This window comes from Tiliqua scincoides, chromosome 2, assembly GCF_035046505.1.
Source record: "Tiliqua scincoides isolate rTilSci1 chromosome 2, rTilSci1.hap2, whole genome shotgun sequence".
Classification (NCBI taxonomy): domain Eukaryota; kingdom Metazoa; phylum Chordata; class Lepidosauria; order Squamata; family Scincidae; genus Tiliqua; species Tiliqua scincoides.
The window spans coordinates 33954018-33973111 of NC_089822.1; the positions used below are offsets into that span (position 1 = coordinate 33954018).

At 42.3% G+C, this 19094-nt stretch overlaps 1 protein-coding gene across 2 annotated transcripts in view; it reads left to right on the top strand.

Moving 5' to 3' along the window:
* RASGRF2 (Ras protein specific guanine nucleotide releasing factor 2) overlaps positions 1–19094 on the top strand; it is a 134880-nt gene that overhangs the window by 79916 nt on the left and 35870 nt on the right. The window contains exons 14-17 of one of the 2 annotated variants that reach the window (XM_066616331.1): positions 1612–1860; positions 3519–3907; positions 9158–9286; positions 11782–11871. In XM_066616331.1, the coding sequence (XP_066472428.1) occupies positions 1612–1860; positions 3519–3907; positions 9158–9286; positions 11782–11871 (857 nt within the window). The remainder of the gene's footprint in view (positions 1–1611; positions 1861–3518; positions 3908–9157; positions 9287–11781; positions 11872–19094) is intronic. The other variant, XM_066616332.1, reaches the window with a different exon arrangement.

Below are 19094 nucleotides of genomic sequence, written 5' to 3' on the forward strand. Positions count from 1 at the left end.
AATACTTCTTTGAGTCTTATTTCTTTCAGAAAACATTTACATAATTTATATTTAATGTAGTGTACATAATAAGTGCTTGTTTTAATACTTCTTTTTAAAATTGTTGTTACTCTGGCAGACACATTCAACTTCAGTACCAATAAGCAGGGGCTGTCAGTGCTTCTTCATTCTCTAGAACCACGTTCACAGTGTAAAGCAGGGGCGTCCAAACTTTTGGCAGGAGGGCCACATCATCTCTCATTGGGGGCCAGGGAAAAAAAGAATTAATTCACATTTCAAATTTGAATAAGTTTACATAAATGAATATATTAGAGGTGGAACTTATGTGAATGAATGAAGGTCTAGCAATAGCTCAAGGCCTATAAAAGGCCTTGAATAAAGCAAGGCTGACCTTTCCTTTGCTGCTACTACTGCATCACAGAGGTGAAACAGCAAGCAGTGGAGGGAGCCCTCATCCCACAACTCACATGATAGGTCAAACAGTTGCCCTCACACTGAGAGCAGTTGCGTCAGGCCAGCATGGGCTCTAGCAAGTCTCTGGAGGGCCAGAGGCTCATTGAAGACTGGCGGCTCCCCGCGGGCAGGATTAGGAGTCCCCGAGGGCTGCAAACGGTCCGTGTGTCAGGATTTGGGCACCCCTGGTGTAGAGCAAGACACTAATAGAGCCCAGGAACTGGCAGACCCACAAGGGGTCCACTTCATTCATGATTATAAAGGACCCAGTCATTGTTCGTGCACGCCCCAATGAACACTCGAGATAACTTGAGCTGGGAGAAAGGGCCACTTTATTACCAAGTAATATATTATAGGAGAGGCAGCGAGAGACCTGCAGATGCAGGGGCAGCAAATCACCTGTGGTACGGAGGCCGGACCCTTGGAAGGCACCAGAATCATATCTGTCTCCCGAGTTGGGCATGCACCCAACTCCAAGCCAGGCCCCATTACAGGCTGCGCAGCTTATCCAGGTCTTCACCCTATGAAGGGGTGAGGCAGCTGGACTGCAGGCAATGCCACCTCGAGCCGCTGAGCCTCTAAGGTGGCCCTGCAGTCCCAGTCAGGGCCCCGTCCTAACCCTCATGCTGCTGGGCCCCTGAGGACTGAAAGTGGGTTCTTCCCCTGCCTAAGCCGCCTGAAGGTGCACCCCAAAGTCCAGTTCATGCCTTCTACCCCGCACCAACTGCCACAAGGGGCGGGCTCAGCCTAGCGCTTGGCCCCACCACTCCCCTCATGTGCAAAAGCGGAAGAGGGCTGGGTGCTGGTGCCCTAAGAACCCTCTAGGCCCGCCCAGCTCCCAGTCCCTGTCCAATCCCCTTTCAGGGGAGGAGGCTCTTGTGTTCCCGGCCAGCCAAACAAAGCTCCGATCCCGCTTCATACTTTGCGGGATCAGCGTTCTAGGAAAGGTGGAAAAACACTAATCCCTCCAGAAAACACGTTTTACCCCACTTATCACAGATATGGTGGTTTTGATTGTGGGTATTGGTTGTCCAAGAATAGAGTACAGATTGTGGCTTTTTGTAACTGCAGGTATATCAGAAAAAAAATTGTTTCTTTTTTTTAAAATTCTGAAGATGAAACTTTTTAATAACTCTTTTGAAACATTGTATTATGTAGATCTGATGCTCGTCTTCATAAAGATGACATTGACATCTGCTTCAGCAAAACACTAAATTCCTGCAAAGTGCCCCAGATTCGTTATGCAAGCGTGGAGCGCCTTCTGGAAAGATTAACAGACTTGCGATTTCTCAGTATTGATTTCCTTAATACTTTTCTACATACTTATCGCACATTTACTACTGCAGCAGTTGTACTGGAGAAACTGTCGGATATATACAAAAGGCCTTTCACATCAATCCCTGTTAGGTGAGTCTCCTTTTCCAACTCTGCTTTTCCAACTCTGTGATCACCTGTCACAATATTCACCTTTTGTAACCCTGCAACTATCACTGGACAGCACATTTTATTTGTAACGCTTCTGTATTTATATACAGGTTGAGTTTCTGTATCCATGAGGGTTTCATTCCCATAACCCCCATGGATGCCAAAATTGCATTAAAGGAAATGCATTAAAAAAAATAATGACCCTTTGCTCAGCAATTTAAAAATAGCCTTGCTTACCTTTGTAATGCACGACAGGCAGCAGGCAGACAATCAATCAGTGTCTCTCCAGGTGCTTAGAAAGGCTTCACTCCAAGGCTGTGACCCCTTCCTTCACCTGTGATAATCACTTCCCTTTGCATTCTTCCATGTGCTCAGGGGGAAGGAGGGATCACTTGCCTTGGAGTGAAGCTGTCATAATCGCCTGGAGAGAGTGTGATTGATTAACTGCCACTGTTACAATGGTAAGTGAGGCTTATCATTGTTAAAGGCCTTTTTAATTTAAAGGACACTTCTCATCATTTTGAGATAAAACTGTAGGTGAAGAACCTGTGGATAATTAGATTATATGTGTACCTCTGTTTGGCCATGGGAGCAGAGTTTTTACAATGTAAGGATCTTAAAATATCACAAAACAGTTCTCAAAGACAAAGTACAAAAATATGTAATCCACTATTTAATATCTTTGTATTAAATAAAGTTAAAATTATGCATGGGAAGGATAAAGTGGATAGGGAGATGCTGTTTACACTCTCACATAACACCAGAACCAGGGGACATCCGCTAAAATTGTGTGTTGGGAGGGTTAGGACAGACAAAAGAAAATATTTCTTTACTCAGCGTGTGGTTGGTCTGTGGAACTCCTTGCCACAGGATGTGGTGACGGCATCTGGCCTGGATGCCTTTAAAAGGGGATTGGACAAGTTTCTGGAGGAAAAATCCATTACAGGTTACAAGCCATGATGTATATGTGCAACCTCCTGATTTTAGAAATGGGCAATGTCAGATGCAAGGGAGGGCACCAGGATGCAGGTCTCTTGTTATCAGGTGTGCTCCCTGGGACATTTGGTGGGGCCGCTGTGAGATACAGGAAGCTGGACTAGATGGGCCTATGGCCTGATCCAGTGGGTCTGTTCTTATGTTCTTAATAAAAGACTTATCTTCCCTACAGGCTGCAGTAGTGTGAGCTTGGTGAACTTCCCTGTTGAGGGTGTTTCACTGTATGGGTGCCACAACAAAAAACAGCGAACAGTAATTTTATCTTAGTTAGAGATGGCATTTCAAATAGCATCCTTCCACTAGATCTTTACTAATGAGGGGACATTATGTATGGGAGAAGGCATTCTTTTCAGTATTTCAGACCAGGCTTTTGAGGCTTTAAAATTTTAAAACCAGAATCTTGAATTTGAACTGGAAAGAAGCTGCTACACAGTGAAGTAGATATTAAAGTACTTGAGATGCCAGTCCTCAACACAGCACTGAGGTGCTCCTGGCTTCAGCTATTACCCAGAAGTCCCACAGTAGTGCAGGGTCCAGGAGCACTGAACTTGAACCTCAGGCTCTGAACCTGATCTCTGCATGGGAGTGTAGATATGGTTCTATTGTGCCCCAAAGAAACTACTTTTATACTTTTTGTTTCTTAGGTCTTTGGAATTGTTTTTTGCTACTAATCAGAACAACAGAGGAGAACATTTGACTGATGCAAAATCACCACATCTCTGCCGCAAGTTCTCTTCCCCTCCACCTCTGTCGCTCTCTAGGACTTCTTCACCAGTAAGAACCAGAAAACTGTCATTAAGTTCTCCAATGAATTCAAGAATAGGGGCTTTAGATCTATCTACTTCCTCCCTTGCTAGTAGTCCTACCTCAACATACAGCCCTGCCACATCGCCACCACCCACATCTTCTAAAGTACCATTGGACCTTAGCAAAGGTCCTTCATCTCCAGAACAGAGTCCAGGCTTTGCAGAAGAAAACTCAGAGAATCCACGCATTGAGCTTTGCAACAAACTAAGAAGAAGCATTAGAAGAGGTATTACATAAATGCACTGTTCTGTATAGTGTATTGACAATGAATGGTGTTAATACTGATTCTGTTGTAAATACTGAGATTGCTGTGAAGAAATTGGGTATGCTGGTAAAATGAAAGTGAGCACCACCAATTGCATCAGTGTACTGCCTACGTGAACAAAAAGCGAGAGGGGAAAGGAATGGTGGAGGAATAACTAGCAATATTCTGCAACTTTTTAAGGCTCTGAAAAAAAATGTCCTGAATATACAAGAAGCTTGGAAGTGGAGAGGGTTGTCTAGAGCTGTAAGAAGCATGGGGTTGTACAGGGGCCTTAGGTGGATCTTTGGACAAAGAATGGCTGGAAAATGTGGTGCAGTTCTCCCTCCCTCTTCTGCTATGATCTGTCACTTGGCTGTCAGGTTGTTGGAGACCCTGGGACAAAGCCCTGCACTGGGCTGCTCATCATGTCCTCTGCCTCCTGACAGCAACTGGACTCAGGGTTTAGGGGGATGGGCTAGCCAGATGGTCCCTTGGTCAGTGCACAACCTGGCTAACCCCTGATGGTACACCTGACCCTTTAATTCCAGAGTCATTGGTCACTAATGCTAGGCTATTCCCTGCATCCTTTCCAAATGACTTTTTCTGCCCATTCAGCTCCATTTGGATCTCAATTGAGACAATTTTATTTAGTTTCGGGTATTTTGAAATTTTATCACTGTTTTCATCTAAATACAGTTCACCAATCACAGCTCAGACAGAGGTGTGTAAAAGCCTTCAAAAGTTTCAAAGGCCTTGAAACGTTCCTTCACAACTGACCTGACATTAAGGCAAAGTCACTTTTATATACGTTTCCCTCAATACATGTGATTCTAAGCAGATCTGGGAATAGGGGTATTCAGCTGGGGTCAGAATTACTAAGGCTATGCAGTCTGCCTGAGTTTTTGCTGCAGCTGGGATGCTCTCCTAAGCCTAGACACACAAGTTAAGGATTGCACAGCACCCTTACTTTCAAGGACTGGAACTCTTCCTGAGCTGTTTCCTTTGGTCTAGCCCAGCAACTGCGGAGATCCCTGGAATTTTTAAAACGATCCTTTTGGGATGACTTTGCATAGCTCTATTTTATTTGCAATTAATGTCCAGGACTTGGACAAAGAGGAGAGAAGAATGAGAGAGAAACAGAGAGAAATACAGTCCTTTACAAAGACATTTCCATGTTATTTGGTTAGTTCAACAAAAGCGTCTCCCTGATGAAACACATAAATTTCAGTCTGAAAGTTGAGACACATTAACATTCTGTTCTGCACCAGTTGCATTACCTACATGGATTGTATTACAAGAAAAAAGTATACCCCTTTAAAAAAATTTTCTAAGGAGGAATCTGACAAGATTAGTGAAAAGAATTACAGTCATGACTAAAGAAGAAAAGATTACTCCCTGGAAATGATCATTTTTATAAAATCCTGGTGAGACATTTAATAGTGTCTTAACCAAAGAATTTGTCACTATAGAAAGTAATCAATTGTTTAACAAGAGATCATCTAAATTGACATTAGTGATTATGGCAGAGGTAATTAACCAGTCATTAATAAAATAACACGCTCAAGCAATTATACCAGTTTGAATACTGATGGTGAATAATAAAATAAAGCAAGGTTTAGATTTACGCTTTAGTTGGCAAATAAAAAATAACTGAGATTATGTTCAGCAAAAGTTAGCATGCTATATATCATTGTTATATTAGGCTTTTACTTCCGGTTCTTGTTTGTTTATTAGGAGAGTGGGATTCACTGTGTGGACTGGAATCAAGACAACAACATAAAGAATTTATATTATGTGTGATTATTGCATAAGTTTGCTTCATATTTAATACTGTAGTAGCTGTATTCACCCTATGTATGTGCTCAGAGAAAGATCACATACTTTAATGTGGTGGTGCAGATTTTAGAGTTGCATCTCTAGAGTAACGCTTCTGCTAATGGAAGCACATTCTGTAAATGAGAGCTCTCTCCAAGAATGGAAGGAGAGTTCTACTCCTATAAAGGTCCTCTTTCACTTGCGCAAGGTCCCCCTGTGCAAGTGGAACACTCTTTTATTATCAGAGGGCACTTGTATTCACAGAAGCATTAGTGTGGATGTGACCCTTAGTAGTTATACCACATATTTCAGACTACTAACACACAGTCGTAATAGTTTTGGACTACATCCATGTTGTTAGTATTCTGTAGTTGTACAGGAAAATTCTGGATGTCTGGAGCCCAGTAATTTTGTATTGTTTTACAGCCTAATCCTAACTTTCACTGGAACAGGCAGGCCTGCGCTGTATTCAGCATGAGGTTGGAGATGGCTGGAGCACAGCTCGGGGTATTTATTCCCTTACCCTGTGTTGTGTGCCAGCCACCTCTATGGGGCTACTTGGATCTGCACCAGCAAAATCGCTGATGTAAGTCCAAGCAGCCCGGTGTAACATTGGGCTGGCTGTGAGTGGGTTTAGGATCTAGTCTAAGTTGTCTAAGCCGGTCCCACCCCCATCCTGGGCCCGGTTAACCCACCGGCCTGCCCTCACCCTACCCCAAAACACTCCCGTTCCACTCTCCCACCAACCTCTCCAACCCTCTGCACCAGCCTCCCTAGGCTGGAGCGAACTCACCAGGTCCATTGCTGAATCTGGTGTGGGCGGGCTGGTGCACATCCTCATCCCAGACTATCCGGTTCACACGGAGGCACAAACATGTTTTCCAGCACATTTGCAACACTCCCAGTTGGCACAATGGACTTGTGCCGGCCCATCTCCCTCTTTGGATTGCACCCTTAATTTTTTTTTTAACGTTTTACTATGTTGTAAACTTGTGAACCACCTTGATTGCCCATACTGGGAGAAAGGCAGGATAAAAATTATTTTTTAAAAAATAATAATTTGAATTACTTGATTATGCCGAACTATTGAGTATCTGCTATGTAACTTTATTTGCAGAAAAGATTAACTTGCATCTTTAACTCAGCCTGTCGTTTAGAAGTTCTATACATTTTTTCAGCTCCACAGGGTCTTCATCAGTCAGCATTCACAGAAAAAGCTAAAAAATGGTATCTGCTATGCCAGATGCCTGGATTGGTGGCCGGCTGCCTTGAATAGGCGACTTTGTGAATAAAGAGCTAGCCACGTGAATTAAAGCTACCAAAATAAAACAGAATTATGTAAAACAAACTAATGCATAGAAATATAATTTTCATGATTTAGAGCCCAACCCTATGCAGTGCTTGCCAATTCACCGCCAGCACTCACTGTTGCAAACGTGCCTTGGGCACATTTGAAGCCCTGAGTGCTGATTCTAGCTCAGCACTAGCCAGCGCTGGGAGAGCGCCAGAGGTCTGCCACTCGGCAGTCGCATGAACCACTGGGCAGTGGAGAGGTAGGTGGGGAGGAGGCGTTCTGGTGCGGTGGAGGCAGAAGGAGGGCAAGGAGGAGGCATGCCAGGGGAGGGGGCTGTGTGGGAGGTGAGACCGGTGGAGGTTTGTTCCACCGAATCCTGAGCTTTTGTGTTGGGTCACCCGCCCGACACAGAGACTCTTAATTTTACACTGACCCTTGGATCGCTGTCGAATCAAGTAGCCCCATTGTGGAGGAGGCAGTGGCGGCTGCCTGGGGTGTGCTGGATGCAGTGGCAGCCACTTTCAGCGCCACTGCAGCCCCGGGTGCCAGACAGTTTAGGATTGGGCTGCCCATCTGCTCCATTTTAATTTTTGAGGTTGGGAACTTGGATTTATTTAGCTGTTTAGCTGACACAGAACTGAGGAGACTCATTTTGGGCTCTGAGGCCCAGGAGAGGAAACAGGATTCAGTGGCAGCCAAGACTGTCGTCCATGCTCCCGTCCTGGGCCTAAACCGCCCCCAACCTTCCCCCCCATCCAGGTCCACCTCTTACTTACTGCTCCCAGGTTGTGGCTTCCTCGCCAGTGCCTTTCCCCTCTCTTATGGCATGTCTGCAACTGCTATTGCTGGGCCAGCGCACAGGTTGCCGCACTGCCCAGCATTAGGATCAAGCTGCCCACTTCGGGCGCAATCCTAATTATGTCAGTGCTTTCCAGCACTGGCATAGCGGTACCGATGGGACATGTGCTGCATCCTGCATTTGGGTGTCACTCACAGAGGCCTCCTCAAAGTAAGGGAATATTTGTTCCCTTACCTCGGAGCTGCATTGCCCTTATGTCAGTGCTGGAAAGCACTAACATAAGGGGTTAGGATTGTGCCCATTATGACTGAGTGGAGATGTGAACCCAGGTCTCCCCAGCTGTAGTCTGAAACATTAACCACTGCATCACACTGGCTTTCCTTCAACTATTAGCGTGCAGTACTCGATATGGAAGGAATTTGTTAACTGCTTTACCGTGTCAAATCTTCTTCACAGCACTGACCATGCCAATTCTTTCCCTTTATTTACAGCCTAAGTATTTCTTTTTCAAGCTGGAAACTCTGGTGTGCTGTCTGTTTTATTATTAGACAGTCTTGTGGCTATTTATAATAGCTTACCGGTGGTTTTATTGTTTTCAGCCTGGATTTTGTGATTTAGCATTTTCTACAAAGTATTCTTCTGAATAGATTGCCAACCATGAAACCAATTCCTTCCCAATTGGTAGCTCAGCTTATATTTTAAAAATTATATCTTCTGTTCCCTGATTTATAGGCGTTATTGTCATTATGTTGTTTGTATCTGTCAGGTATAGGCATCCCCTTGTAGCCACAGATCCATTTTACATTTGCAAAGATAAAAATGCATTGCTTTTTGTGCATAGAACATTTATCAACACTAAAGAGTAAAGGAAAGACTCGGCTAATTAGAATTTGATTAGGAACCACCACACCTATAACACAATGGTTGTATTGGACCAAGTACACTAAAAATATTCCTTCACCCAGAACTATTTTATTTTGGAGGTAACCCAGCTTAAGGACCTGGTCAAACTAATGTCATACAATATAATTTTGAATTTCTTTTATATATTTTTATTATATGTGGTTTTTCTAAGTAGGCATTTCATTGTTTATTTTATTGCTAAATAGAATACTTTACTATCTCTTTTCCCCTTCCCCCCAGGCAGATTTTCATTCATATCTTTTTAAAAATTCATCTGTTTTGTACAAAATCTGTACATAGAAAAAGTATTAGGATTCAGTATTTACAGAGACATAGCATAAAGATAATTGTAGCTTCTTGCAGGTATGTTGTAAATTATAAAACCACTATCTCTATATTAAAGTGCGTACTTTTTTAAAAGCAGCGGTTTTAGAGTCCGTATCAGTGGATCGCACAATCCCGGAAAGTACCTCAACTGCAGATACACCTGAGCTTTCCCCATGTAGATCCCCATCTACTCCACGACATCTACGCTATCGACAGTCAGGGGGTAAGATTGTAAAAAATTCAGTCTAATATATAGTATACTATTGCATAGGTTTTAGAGACTGACTCATGCTGGCACCTAGTTGTTGGAAGCTCTAGGAAAAGCCCCGCACTGGGTCATCTCAGTTTACCAGTAGCAGGGGCACAGGTGGTGATGGGCAGCAGCAGCAGCCAGCAGCACCTTCCACCCTACCCATTGGCAGGTGAGAGGGGGAAATCTCCAGTGACTGATAGGTTCAGGAGGTCAACTGGTCTGGGTGGTCCCATTGATGGGTTAGACATCCAGTTTATCTCACTGTTGGATGGTACTCTTGAGTTTGAATTAGAAACTGTCTGTTTAGCTTTTTTGTCTATGTTACTAAACTTGTAGGTAATTTGTTTATTGTATGTTTTTGTTCATCACACACAATATAAAAAAGACAGAAAAAATGTGAAAAACACCATTCTGAATTATTAGCACATGAGCAACAAATGCAAATTTGCATTATGATGTGATGAAATGTTCTGTAATATTTTGAACAAGACGTACATTTCTTCAAGAAATATATTGACTTAATTCTTATTCCTGACAGATTTGCATGAACCAAGCAAATCTTGGTTTCCATGAAATAGTGAAATGTATGATATCTATTATTTTTAGTAAGGATATTTGCTCCTATATGTATGGCACTGAAAATGTACAGATGGTATCCTAATTACTCACAATCGCATGTCAATACTTTGGTTAATGAGGGGCAGCTCTTTGGTACCTCTCCAGAAGATCCATCCCATTGCCAGATGTCTAAAAAAAAATAAAATATTCTGACAACTTAATCTTGAATACATTAGCTATGATCCAGCAACTCTGATGCATGCACAGGAAGCAGAAGTGATTTATACTTTATGTTCTGTGTGCTTTTTGGTAACATCCAAAGGGGTTTTTCAGTCTCTCCCTGCAACCATGTGTCATGAACTTGTGCAGTTGTGGGCCCAATTCTATCCTACTTTCCGTCTCCAATCCAGCTGTGCCAACTGCATCCTGTGGGAGGGGCAGTGCCAGTCATGGATGCGTCCTCACGGTAAGGGAATGTTTATTCCCTTACCTTCAGGCTGCACTGCGACTTTATCGGGGTTAGAAAGCTGGATAGGATTGGGCCCTGTCTGTAGAATGAATTTTAAAAGTTCAACTCTGTAGATTGCAAAGATGCACAAAGAACAGAAAGTGGATTTCACATCCAAAGCCATTTTAAGTGACCATTTTACTTAGGCAAGAAACCCTTTGAATATGTTCATCTTGGCAACCTCAGGTTTCTGGAACAACGAGTGTGTGCATGATCTGTGAAAATATTTGGAGCTGGCTGATTGCTGGCTGGCAGTGTTGCAGAACCAAAACTGACAAGAGTCGTGTCATGTGTTCTGAACTGGATTGTTTCTGCGGTTGCAATAATTAAAGATATGAAGCTGCCTTATACCAAGTTGGATCATTATACCATCTAGCTCAGTATTATGTACCCTGATTGACAGCAGCTCTTCAGGGTTTCAGACAGGAATTTTTGTCTACTCTACACAGAGCATGTTTTTCCTCCTCCTAGAGAGCAGTTGTCGCTTGCCTGATACTCTTCCCGCTCTTAGCAAGTGGAAATAAGATCAAAGCACTGACCAGAGGAGCTCCGTCAGCAGTATGAGGGGGGCTCTCATCAGTTTACCACCCTGTTCAAGGCACTGCTTCGTGCAACACAGTCAGGTGGCACAATCAGTGATCTGGCTATGAGGAGGAATCATGGGAAATTAATTAATAATTTAATTATTTAAATAATTGATATTAATTTAGGATTACTACATAGAATATAATAAATACAAGTATTTCACTTATTAAAATCAGTATTGATTTTTGATATACAGGTGTATGCCACTTTGTGACATTCCAGCTTACGCTGGGATTGCATAACCAACCACCATGTATGGTCACCTGGTCGTCGGGGGTGCACACCCTTCCCCTCCCCTCCAGAGGGTTGTCGGTGTGCTGCCTCTGCAAGGCTCAGACTGAGGGAAATCTTGTCTCTCGCACTATTTCCGGTTTCCTTTGTGAAACTGGAAATCATGCGAGTGATGCAATTTCCGTCAGTCTGAGCTCTGCAGGGGCAGCATGCAGACACGCACCGCCTCTTGGAAGCTCAGAAGACCCTCCAGAAAGGAGGGGAGCAGAGCATCCCCTTCCCTGCGTCGGGTCTGGATTGCGTCAAGTGCTGCTTGACAACAGGGATTGTGGTCCCGATCCCTGTTGTTAAGTGGTACACAACTGTAATTTGTAATGAAAGTCTCAACCATTACTGTCTGTTCACAGCCTGTTCTCCTTTGTTCAAGCACTAAGGCACACGTATACGTAAGCATGCCTAAATAATGTGTAACCCTACTTTAGAAACATCTGCAGGGATTTTCATGATTCAAAGATTCTTCAGTCTTTGATTTACTTTTAGCACCAAATACTTGAATGTTCATGTTTGATATTTTTCTTTGCAGGGCAGACAACAGACAACAGTCATTGTTCTGTTTCTCCTGCTTCTGCTTTTGCCATTGCTACAGCTGCAGCTGGACATGGGAGTCCACCAGGTGAGCCTAACAGTGCAAGAGAAAAACATTTGTGAGCATAAATAAATTTACCTTGCAAAATAATGAACCTAAGCCTAGTGCAAAGAACACCTGCCCCATTTGTTTGGAATACTAGTCACCAGGGATGGACAAATCCAGCATGACTTGAGTTGAATCAGAAGTCTCCACCCCCCAGCAACTTGAGTAGAAAATGAGTCCTAATGGGGCACTTTCCAAGTCATTTGGAGGCTTTTTGCAACTCAAAAAGACTCAAGTCATGAGCTTGTTTAATATACGTGTTAGGTGCAAAACAAAAACAAAACAGAGCTGCTGCTGGGTGTGTGTGTGTGTGTGTGTGTGTGTGTGAGAGAGAGAGAGAGAGAGAGAGAGAGTTCTCTTTAAACACTCCGTTGTTCACCATCCCATCTGTAAACAAGGCAGGAGGGGGTAGGACAGATTATGAGAGAGCAGGGACAGAAGCAGCAAGAGGGAGCTGGATCACACACAGCAGCTGAGAGGCTTACTCCTCTCCATGGCTACAGCTCTCCACATTGCTACTGATGGAACAATTGAAAGCACAACTCCAACTTTGTGGTGTTGCCTTGCCACCCTGCATGTTTCTTGATAGACAGAGAAATAATTTTTAGAGCAGTAACATTATTTAATAACGTTATCATATTTGTTTTTAAACACTTGCCTAAAATGGATGGATTGTATACCAAGATAAATTAACAATGCCTTGCATGCAAATTTACAGGCTAACAGCATTTAACAGAGAGGGAGAGTATAGGAAAATATTGTCCCTAGAATAATACTGTGTAACACAAAAATTGTATATGTTGAATTGTTAGTGTTTCTAATACAATTCAGAGGCACTGATTTCAACAGTAATCTTAGTTTCTTTTATGTCATCAGATTTTTATTAGTTTTCTTAATTTTGTGTTTTTATCTATTCTTTCACTGTAACACATACAACTAGTGTAAACTGGCTAAACTTTCAGTGCTATGCCAGAAATAGAGGCATTATTGAAATCCTCGCAGCAAAATTAATAAACATTCAGATAAACACAAAATTGTTCAAATTTTGTTAACACAGTGTAATACTATGTTGTGTATATATGAAGCCATTGTAAACTTCCAGATGAAGAAAACATAGTTGGGGAAAAAAACTATGAACAAAGAGAAATATAGTTGTTTTGAATTGTTTTGTTTGATATCACTTTCAGATATTGCAGTAATACACACAAAAAATTACCTATGAATGCAGATGAGAAAACTTAAATTTAGCAAAACATTAAAACATCAAGAGGTAGCCCAATGAAAGCTCATTATCACAGAACGAAGATCTAAAGACTAAAATGCATGTCATAGGGAACACACAAATTACTCTGAAATATATATATATTATATCATGAGCATGTTGTTGAGTTTTTAAAAAATCTGTATAGCAATATTTTCTAAACTCAATTTTTTTCAGTTAATTATATTGTAGACTACAAGCTTCCATTTATCACATTATAATAATTCACCATTTACATATTGTTCCATTACATTAGACGTTTCCATTCACACAGATGAAACACCGGCCTAATTAAGTGAAGCTCAGTAATGAAATGTCTATAATTATCAAAATAAAATTGCACATAAGTTTTTCTGAGTATTATTCATATTATACACAACTCTTTCAAGTTGTGACCAGCAATTGTTGATTGTGGCCTCAGTGAGCATCAAGGATTAAAACATTCTAATAGTGACCAGAATCTTACTCTGTGGCCTTAGCAGAATGAAGTCATTGTACCTCTCTTCACAGTATTCAGAGCAGAGTGAGTGTGTAGCTTTTCTGTCTAAACTGTGATTAAAAAGAAAAAAACACCATTATGTAAAAACACAATTTTAAGTAAAAGACAAAAAGAAAAACTCCACCATTAAGTAAAAGGCTGTTCAGTCTGAAAAATAATTCTCGTGTATTCCAATGTAAAAAGTCAGTCAATGTTTCTATTGGTGCATGTTTTAACATTAACATCTAACACCACTTGTATGTTATAAGGAGGGATGGGGACTCGAGTCCAAGTCACAAAAATCAGCCATTTCCGCTGGAGACTTGAGTTGTGTGCATGGAAGACTCGGCAAAACACTCGAGTCAAGGGTCCCTGACTTGGCACTTGGTCCCCATGCAAGTAGACTCAAGTCTGTCGGTGTCTGGGTATGCTTGTTTACTTTTTTTGTGGTGTGAAAAACCTTGTGGGGCCATCATTCCGACTAGGCAAGCAGGAGGGAGGTTCCAGCCAGGAGGCAGGGAAGGGTTAATGTTTTGCTTTTGCATCAAGGGGGAGGGGGCTCTCTTGCCCATCTCTAAAGGAACTGATGGTCATTGGATGAAGGATGGGTGGTCTGGTTTTTTCCTCTGGATGAGGGAGAGCAGGAGGAGGAGCCCAAGGGGTTCTTACCTTAGGATTGGCTGAAGAAGCCTGAGGAGAGGTGGGAGCGGGCTTTCTTGCCCATCTTTGATAGGAAAGAACCAATGTTCATTGGATGAAGGATGGGAGTCTGATTTCTTTGGATGATGGAAGGCAGAAGCCCAAGGGGGTTCTTGCCTTGGAATTGGCTGGAGACATTCAGGGGAAAAAGGAGACGGAGAAGTGGGGGTTGGAGATTCATAGAGATCATGTTTTCCAATCACATGGCTGCTGTGAGCTCCATTGTTACTTGGGGGGAGGAAGCCTCATTGAATGACCAGTGGAATTACTTCTGAATACAAAGGCTTGGGTCATCCTGGTAAGCCTTGCAACTACTGCTCTTAACTGTCCTCCTTCTTGCTGCTTCTGTCCCTGCTCTCCTGCAGTCCATCCCACTCTCTCCAGCCTTTTTTACAGATGGGATGGGGACATCAAGGGGAGTTTAAAGAGAACACTGACACACACACACCCTGAGCAGCAGCCCTGTTTTTTTCCGCAGCTGGGTTTTTAAAGGGAACAACTTGAAAAGACGAGTCTTTTTGGGTTGTGAAAACGCTGCAGGCAACTCAGAAAGTGCCCTCATTAGGACTCATTTTGAACTCAAGTCAAGCCGCCCTGGATTTGCCCAGCCTTGGTTATAAACCAGTGGCTCCCAAACATTTTAGCGCCGGGACTCACTTTTTAAAATGTTGATCCCGCATCTCATAATCCTAGGTGGATCTACTGGGACCCACCTAGGATTATGAGACTTTATAAAAAAGTTTCATTTTACCAGGAGCTCAAGCATGTTTTATCCTTTTTACTATGGCTTGGGGGGCACCACATTCTGGAATATTTGTTGAGCTTCATGTCCATTGATTGGGACCATTTTGGTGTTGTTGTATTACCCTTGGTCTGCCCTTCGAAGTGGTCACCTACTCAATAGTAAATGTGCATGTGCTGCTCTGTTTCAGTTTCCATAGGGCACAATATATTTTCCTTGTTACCAATCAGCTTGTCAGTTCTGCAACCCACCAAATATCAGGTTGTGACTCACTGGTGGGTCCTGACCCACACTTTGGGAACCACTGTAATCTATACTTAGCAACCTGCAACCTGGTATTTGACTAGTTTGTCCAATCAGAATATGAAATTCAGTTCCCATCCTCAAACACCTGATTTACGATTGGGCTTTAGGATTATCAGGTCATAATGCTGCAGTGACAGTAAAAAACGTAACTGACAAATTTTCTTGCTATGCAATCAATAAAGGTATAGTAGCTGTGTTCAGATCTATTCTATAAAGCTAACTGGTCTGTATCCCTCTACTGCTGGTGGTCCTTAGGTCTGTGCTCTTTCAGCCTGCTCTCTACGTTGTCCTACTTCCTTTGGTCAACTTGTCTCCTGGTCAGACTCCGTAAAACGCCTTTCTTCCCCCTTCCCTCAGGACACACAGTGTCTGCCATCTTTAAGCACACTGAGGTTTTTTTAGAATACCTTTTTGCCTCAATTGCCTGTCTTCTCTGTGACTCTTGTTCTGTGGACAGCTTTGAATATTCTTGACTTGAATTGTTTGCATCAGCTTATTTACTGTCAAAGTCTTCATTACTGAAAGCTCAATGCAAATATATGACAACTAATTTTGCTTGTCTGGCTGTACTCCTTGGTGGATGTTCAGGAGGCTGAATTAACTCTTTTGTGCAGTTTGTGAATTGTAAGAACAATTTTGGATTCTTTGTATGCTTTTACTGTGGCATGTGCCTAATTTTCCCATTTAAATCAATGCTTAGCTTGAGCTGTATCCTTCCCATAATGGTCAGATGTGGAATAGATATCCATATTTTTCTGTATATGACCAAAGGTAAATCTGCTAGGTGACTTTGGAAAGCTTACCCTATTGGAAAAAGCCTTCCTAGCGTGAAGACAATCTTGGCTCTCATTCTCACAGTGGCCTTGTGTATCATCTGTCTGCTAGTTTAGTTGTAAAATGAGGTAGGACTGTGTGCTTCTAAAACTGCAGAGTTTTGACTCAAAGGAAAAATGTACACGCATTGCTGAAAAATCATCAGTGACATTGAGCTGAGCTCCCAGTTCATGACTATAGTGCCTGCACTCTAGTTTAAGAAATATTTCCCATTATATTGCTGGCATAGTGTAGGCAGTCTTAACAAATACTACTTGAAGACAGAGCTAGATGTCCAAAAAGAGACAAGAGGAAGTCTTTTATTGCACTTCCTCCTAATGGTTCTTCTACCACAACATGGGACATGATGGTATTTTGCTGTGTGTTTTCCCAGCCATGCTATCAACACTCAATAATGCCAGGATGGGCCGGGCAGCACATGGTGTAGTGACATCATAGCAAACATTATTTTTCATTCTTTAGAATAGCTAGTTATTTCAGAAGAGACGTGAAGAGAGGAGTTTACTAGAATTTGTGACCAGCTATGTTGAACCCAGAATGAGCAGCCCGTGTCTCTCTGTTTTGTGTTTTTGGGAGAAGGGGGAATGTCTCTACTGCCTGACAGCATTGTGGTCTTGTGGGTTCTCCTTGTTTTCCAGATCTACTTCTATAGTGAGGTTTTACTGACTAAATTGATACGCTAAGTTTCCAACATTCAATATGGGGACAGAACAGCATTTTATTTCTTCAGAAATTGTGCAATGGGGAGACTCTAAGCAGGTACAACTTGTGCTATGATAGCAACACCATAGCAGAAACTACAACTGGTGATAGTTTCCCTTTTGCATAGCTATCAAAGGTACATGAACTCTTCTGTTCACAATCTGGCACACCTGTATCATGCACACTCTGTGATTTCTTGTGAGAATGAGTCTGGCAATGTCTTCATAAATAAGATTAAAATTTCCTAGCCCCCTGGTTCCCAAACCTTTTTGCTTCGGGACCCACCTAAAAAAGTTTCAGACTACCAGCCTCTCAAGCCTGTGGTGATTGGGCAGCAGTGTTCTCCCCAAGTAGCAGGTTGTTTAATCAATGCACATAGCCTAACCTGCCTTGTCAGTTTCGTGACCCACCAAAAATTGGGTCTTTGCCCACTGGTGGCTATGGACCCACAGTTTGGGAACCATTGCATCACCTTGGTTTTGGCATTCCTCTCTAATTCTCTTCCATTTGAAATTTATATATTTTTCCCAAAAGATCTTTTCTTGATAGTCTGAGATACAAATATTAGACAGAAAATTAATTTTTCAATCTCTGAATTTTACACCCATGAAACATTATTTTCCCCCTTTCAGTATTCAACAACAGTATTCACGAACTCTGTGATGAATTTGAACAGACTTCTATTTTTGTTCCTGAATCAAAAGCTGTTTTGAATCTAACAGAACTGTTGCTTAGCAATCCTATCAACTGGTTGAGCAAATGCTCTCCTTCAGACTGAGGCAAACCTCAACACATAGCTATTGTTAAGCAGTAACCTTGTATTAAAAATGGTAACTATTTGAGAAAGATAAAATGGACCTAAATCCTATTAATAAACAATATATTCAGCTATAATTTATGTTACTCTTGCACATGAATCGTAGTTTACACTCAGAGATATTGTAGCATTTTCTAACACTTTTGGGAAAAATTCTGAAAATGGTAGGATAGCAGTGGTTGTACTGCCATGGAAAGCTTAAAATATTTGTTGGAACTTATAAAATTTTTAAATGTCTTTCTGTGTTTTGTTTTGTTACCATAACATGGTATGGAATATTATAAGACTAAGGGCCATGGTTTCTTCTTTGCCAAGATAGACAGACTTCTAATGTTTCTGTAAAGCTATCATTTTTTGCCCAAATAATGTCAGTAAGACTCAAGACAAAGTGATTGGATACCAATGGCCACAACTTTATTAAATGTTAACATACTGAAACAGTAATAACTCATGTAACTCTCCATCCCTTTCTAGTGTGCTTTCTATATTGGAAGAGATAGTACAACACTACTGTCAGGGGACATCCACTAAAATTGAGTGTTGGGAAAGTTAGGACAGACAAAGGAAAATATTTCTTTACTCAGTGTGCGTTTGGTCTGTGGAACTCCTTGCCACAGGATGTGGTGACGACATCTGGCCCGGTTGCCTTTAAAAGGGGATTGGACAAGTTGCTGGAGGAAAAATCCATTACTGGTTACAAGCCATGATGTGTATGCGCAACCTCCTGATTTTAGAAATGGGCTATGTCAGAATGCCAGATGCAGGGGAGGGCACTGGGAGGCAGGTTGTGTCTGTTGTCTGGTGTGCTCCCTGGGGCATTTGGTGGGCCGCAGTGAGATACAGGAAGTTGGACTAGATGGGCCTATGGCCTGATCCAGTGGGGCTGTTCTTATGTTCTTAATCAGTGAGCCGATCATGGCTGCCTGTGGGGATCAGCTCTGAGCAATTCCACTCACGTCAGGGTACACATCAATGTTTTATACTTAACCTCTTGCCTGAACTAGACCTGCCAGCTCAAACAAAACTATTATGAAACATCTCTTCCACATTCTGGAATAGGCTGAAAAACAAATAAACAAAAACTTACTGACCAGTAGCCTGTTGGGTCAGAAGACCAAAATTCTTACTCAGCTGCCAAAGGCAACCAGCTACTCTCAAATTGCTTCAATGAGTGGACAAAGGTGAGTTTTATCCTCTCCCAAGCTAGACTGGAACAAGAGGTCAGGAGAGCAGCTTTAATGTCTGCCCCTGGCTCTGTTTGGCTTCAAATTGGAGCCACTCTGGGAGCAGGTGTGTGTGTGAGATGTGATGACACAGGGTGTGATGTGACACAGTCATCACATCACCCCACCCCAGCTCTGGCTGT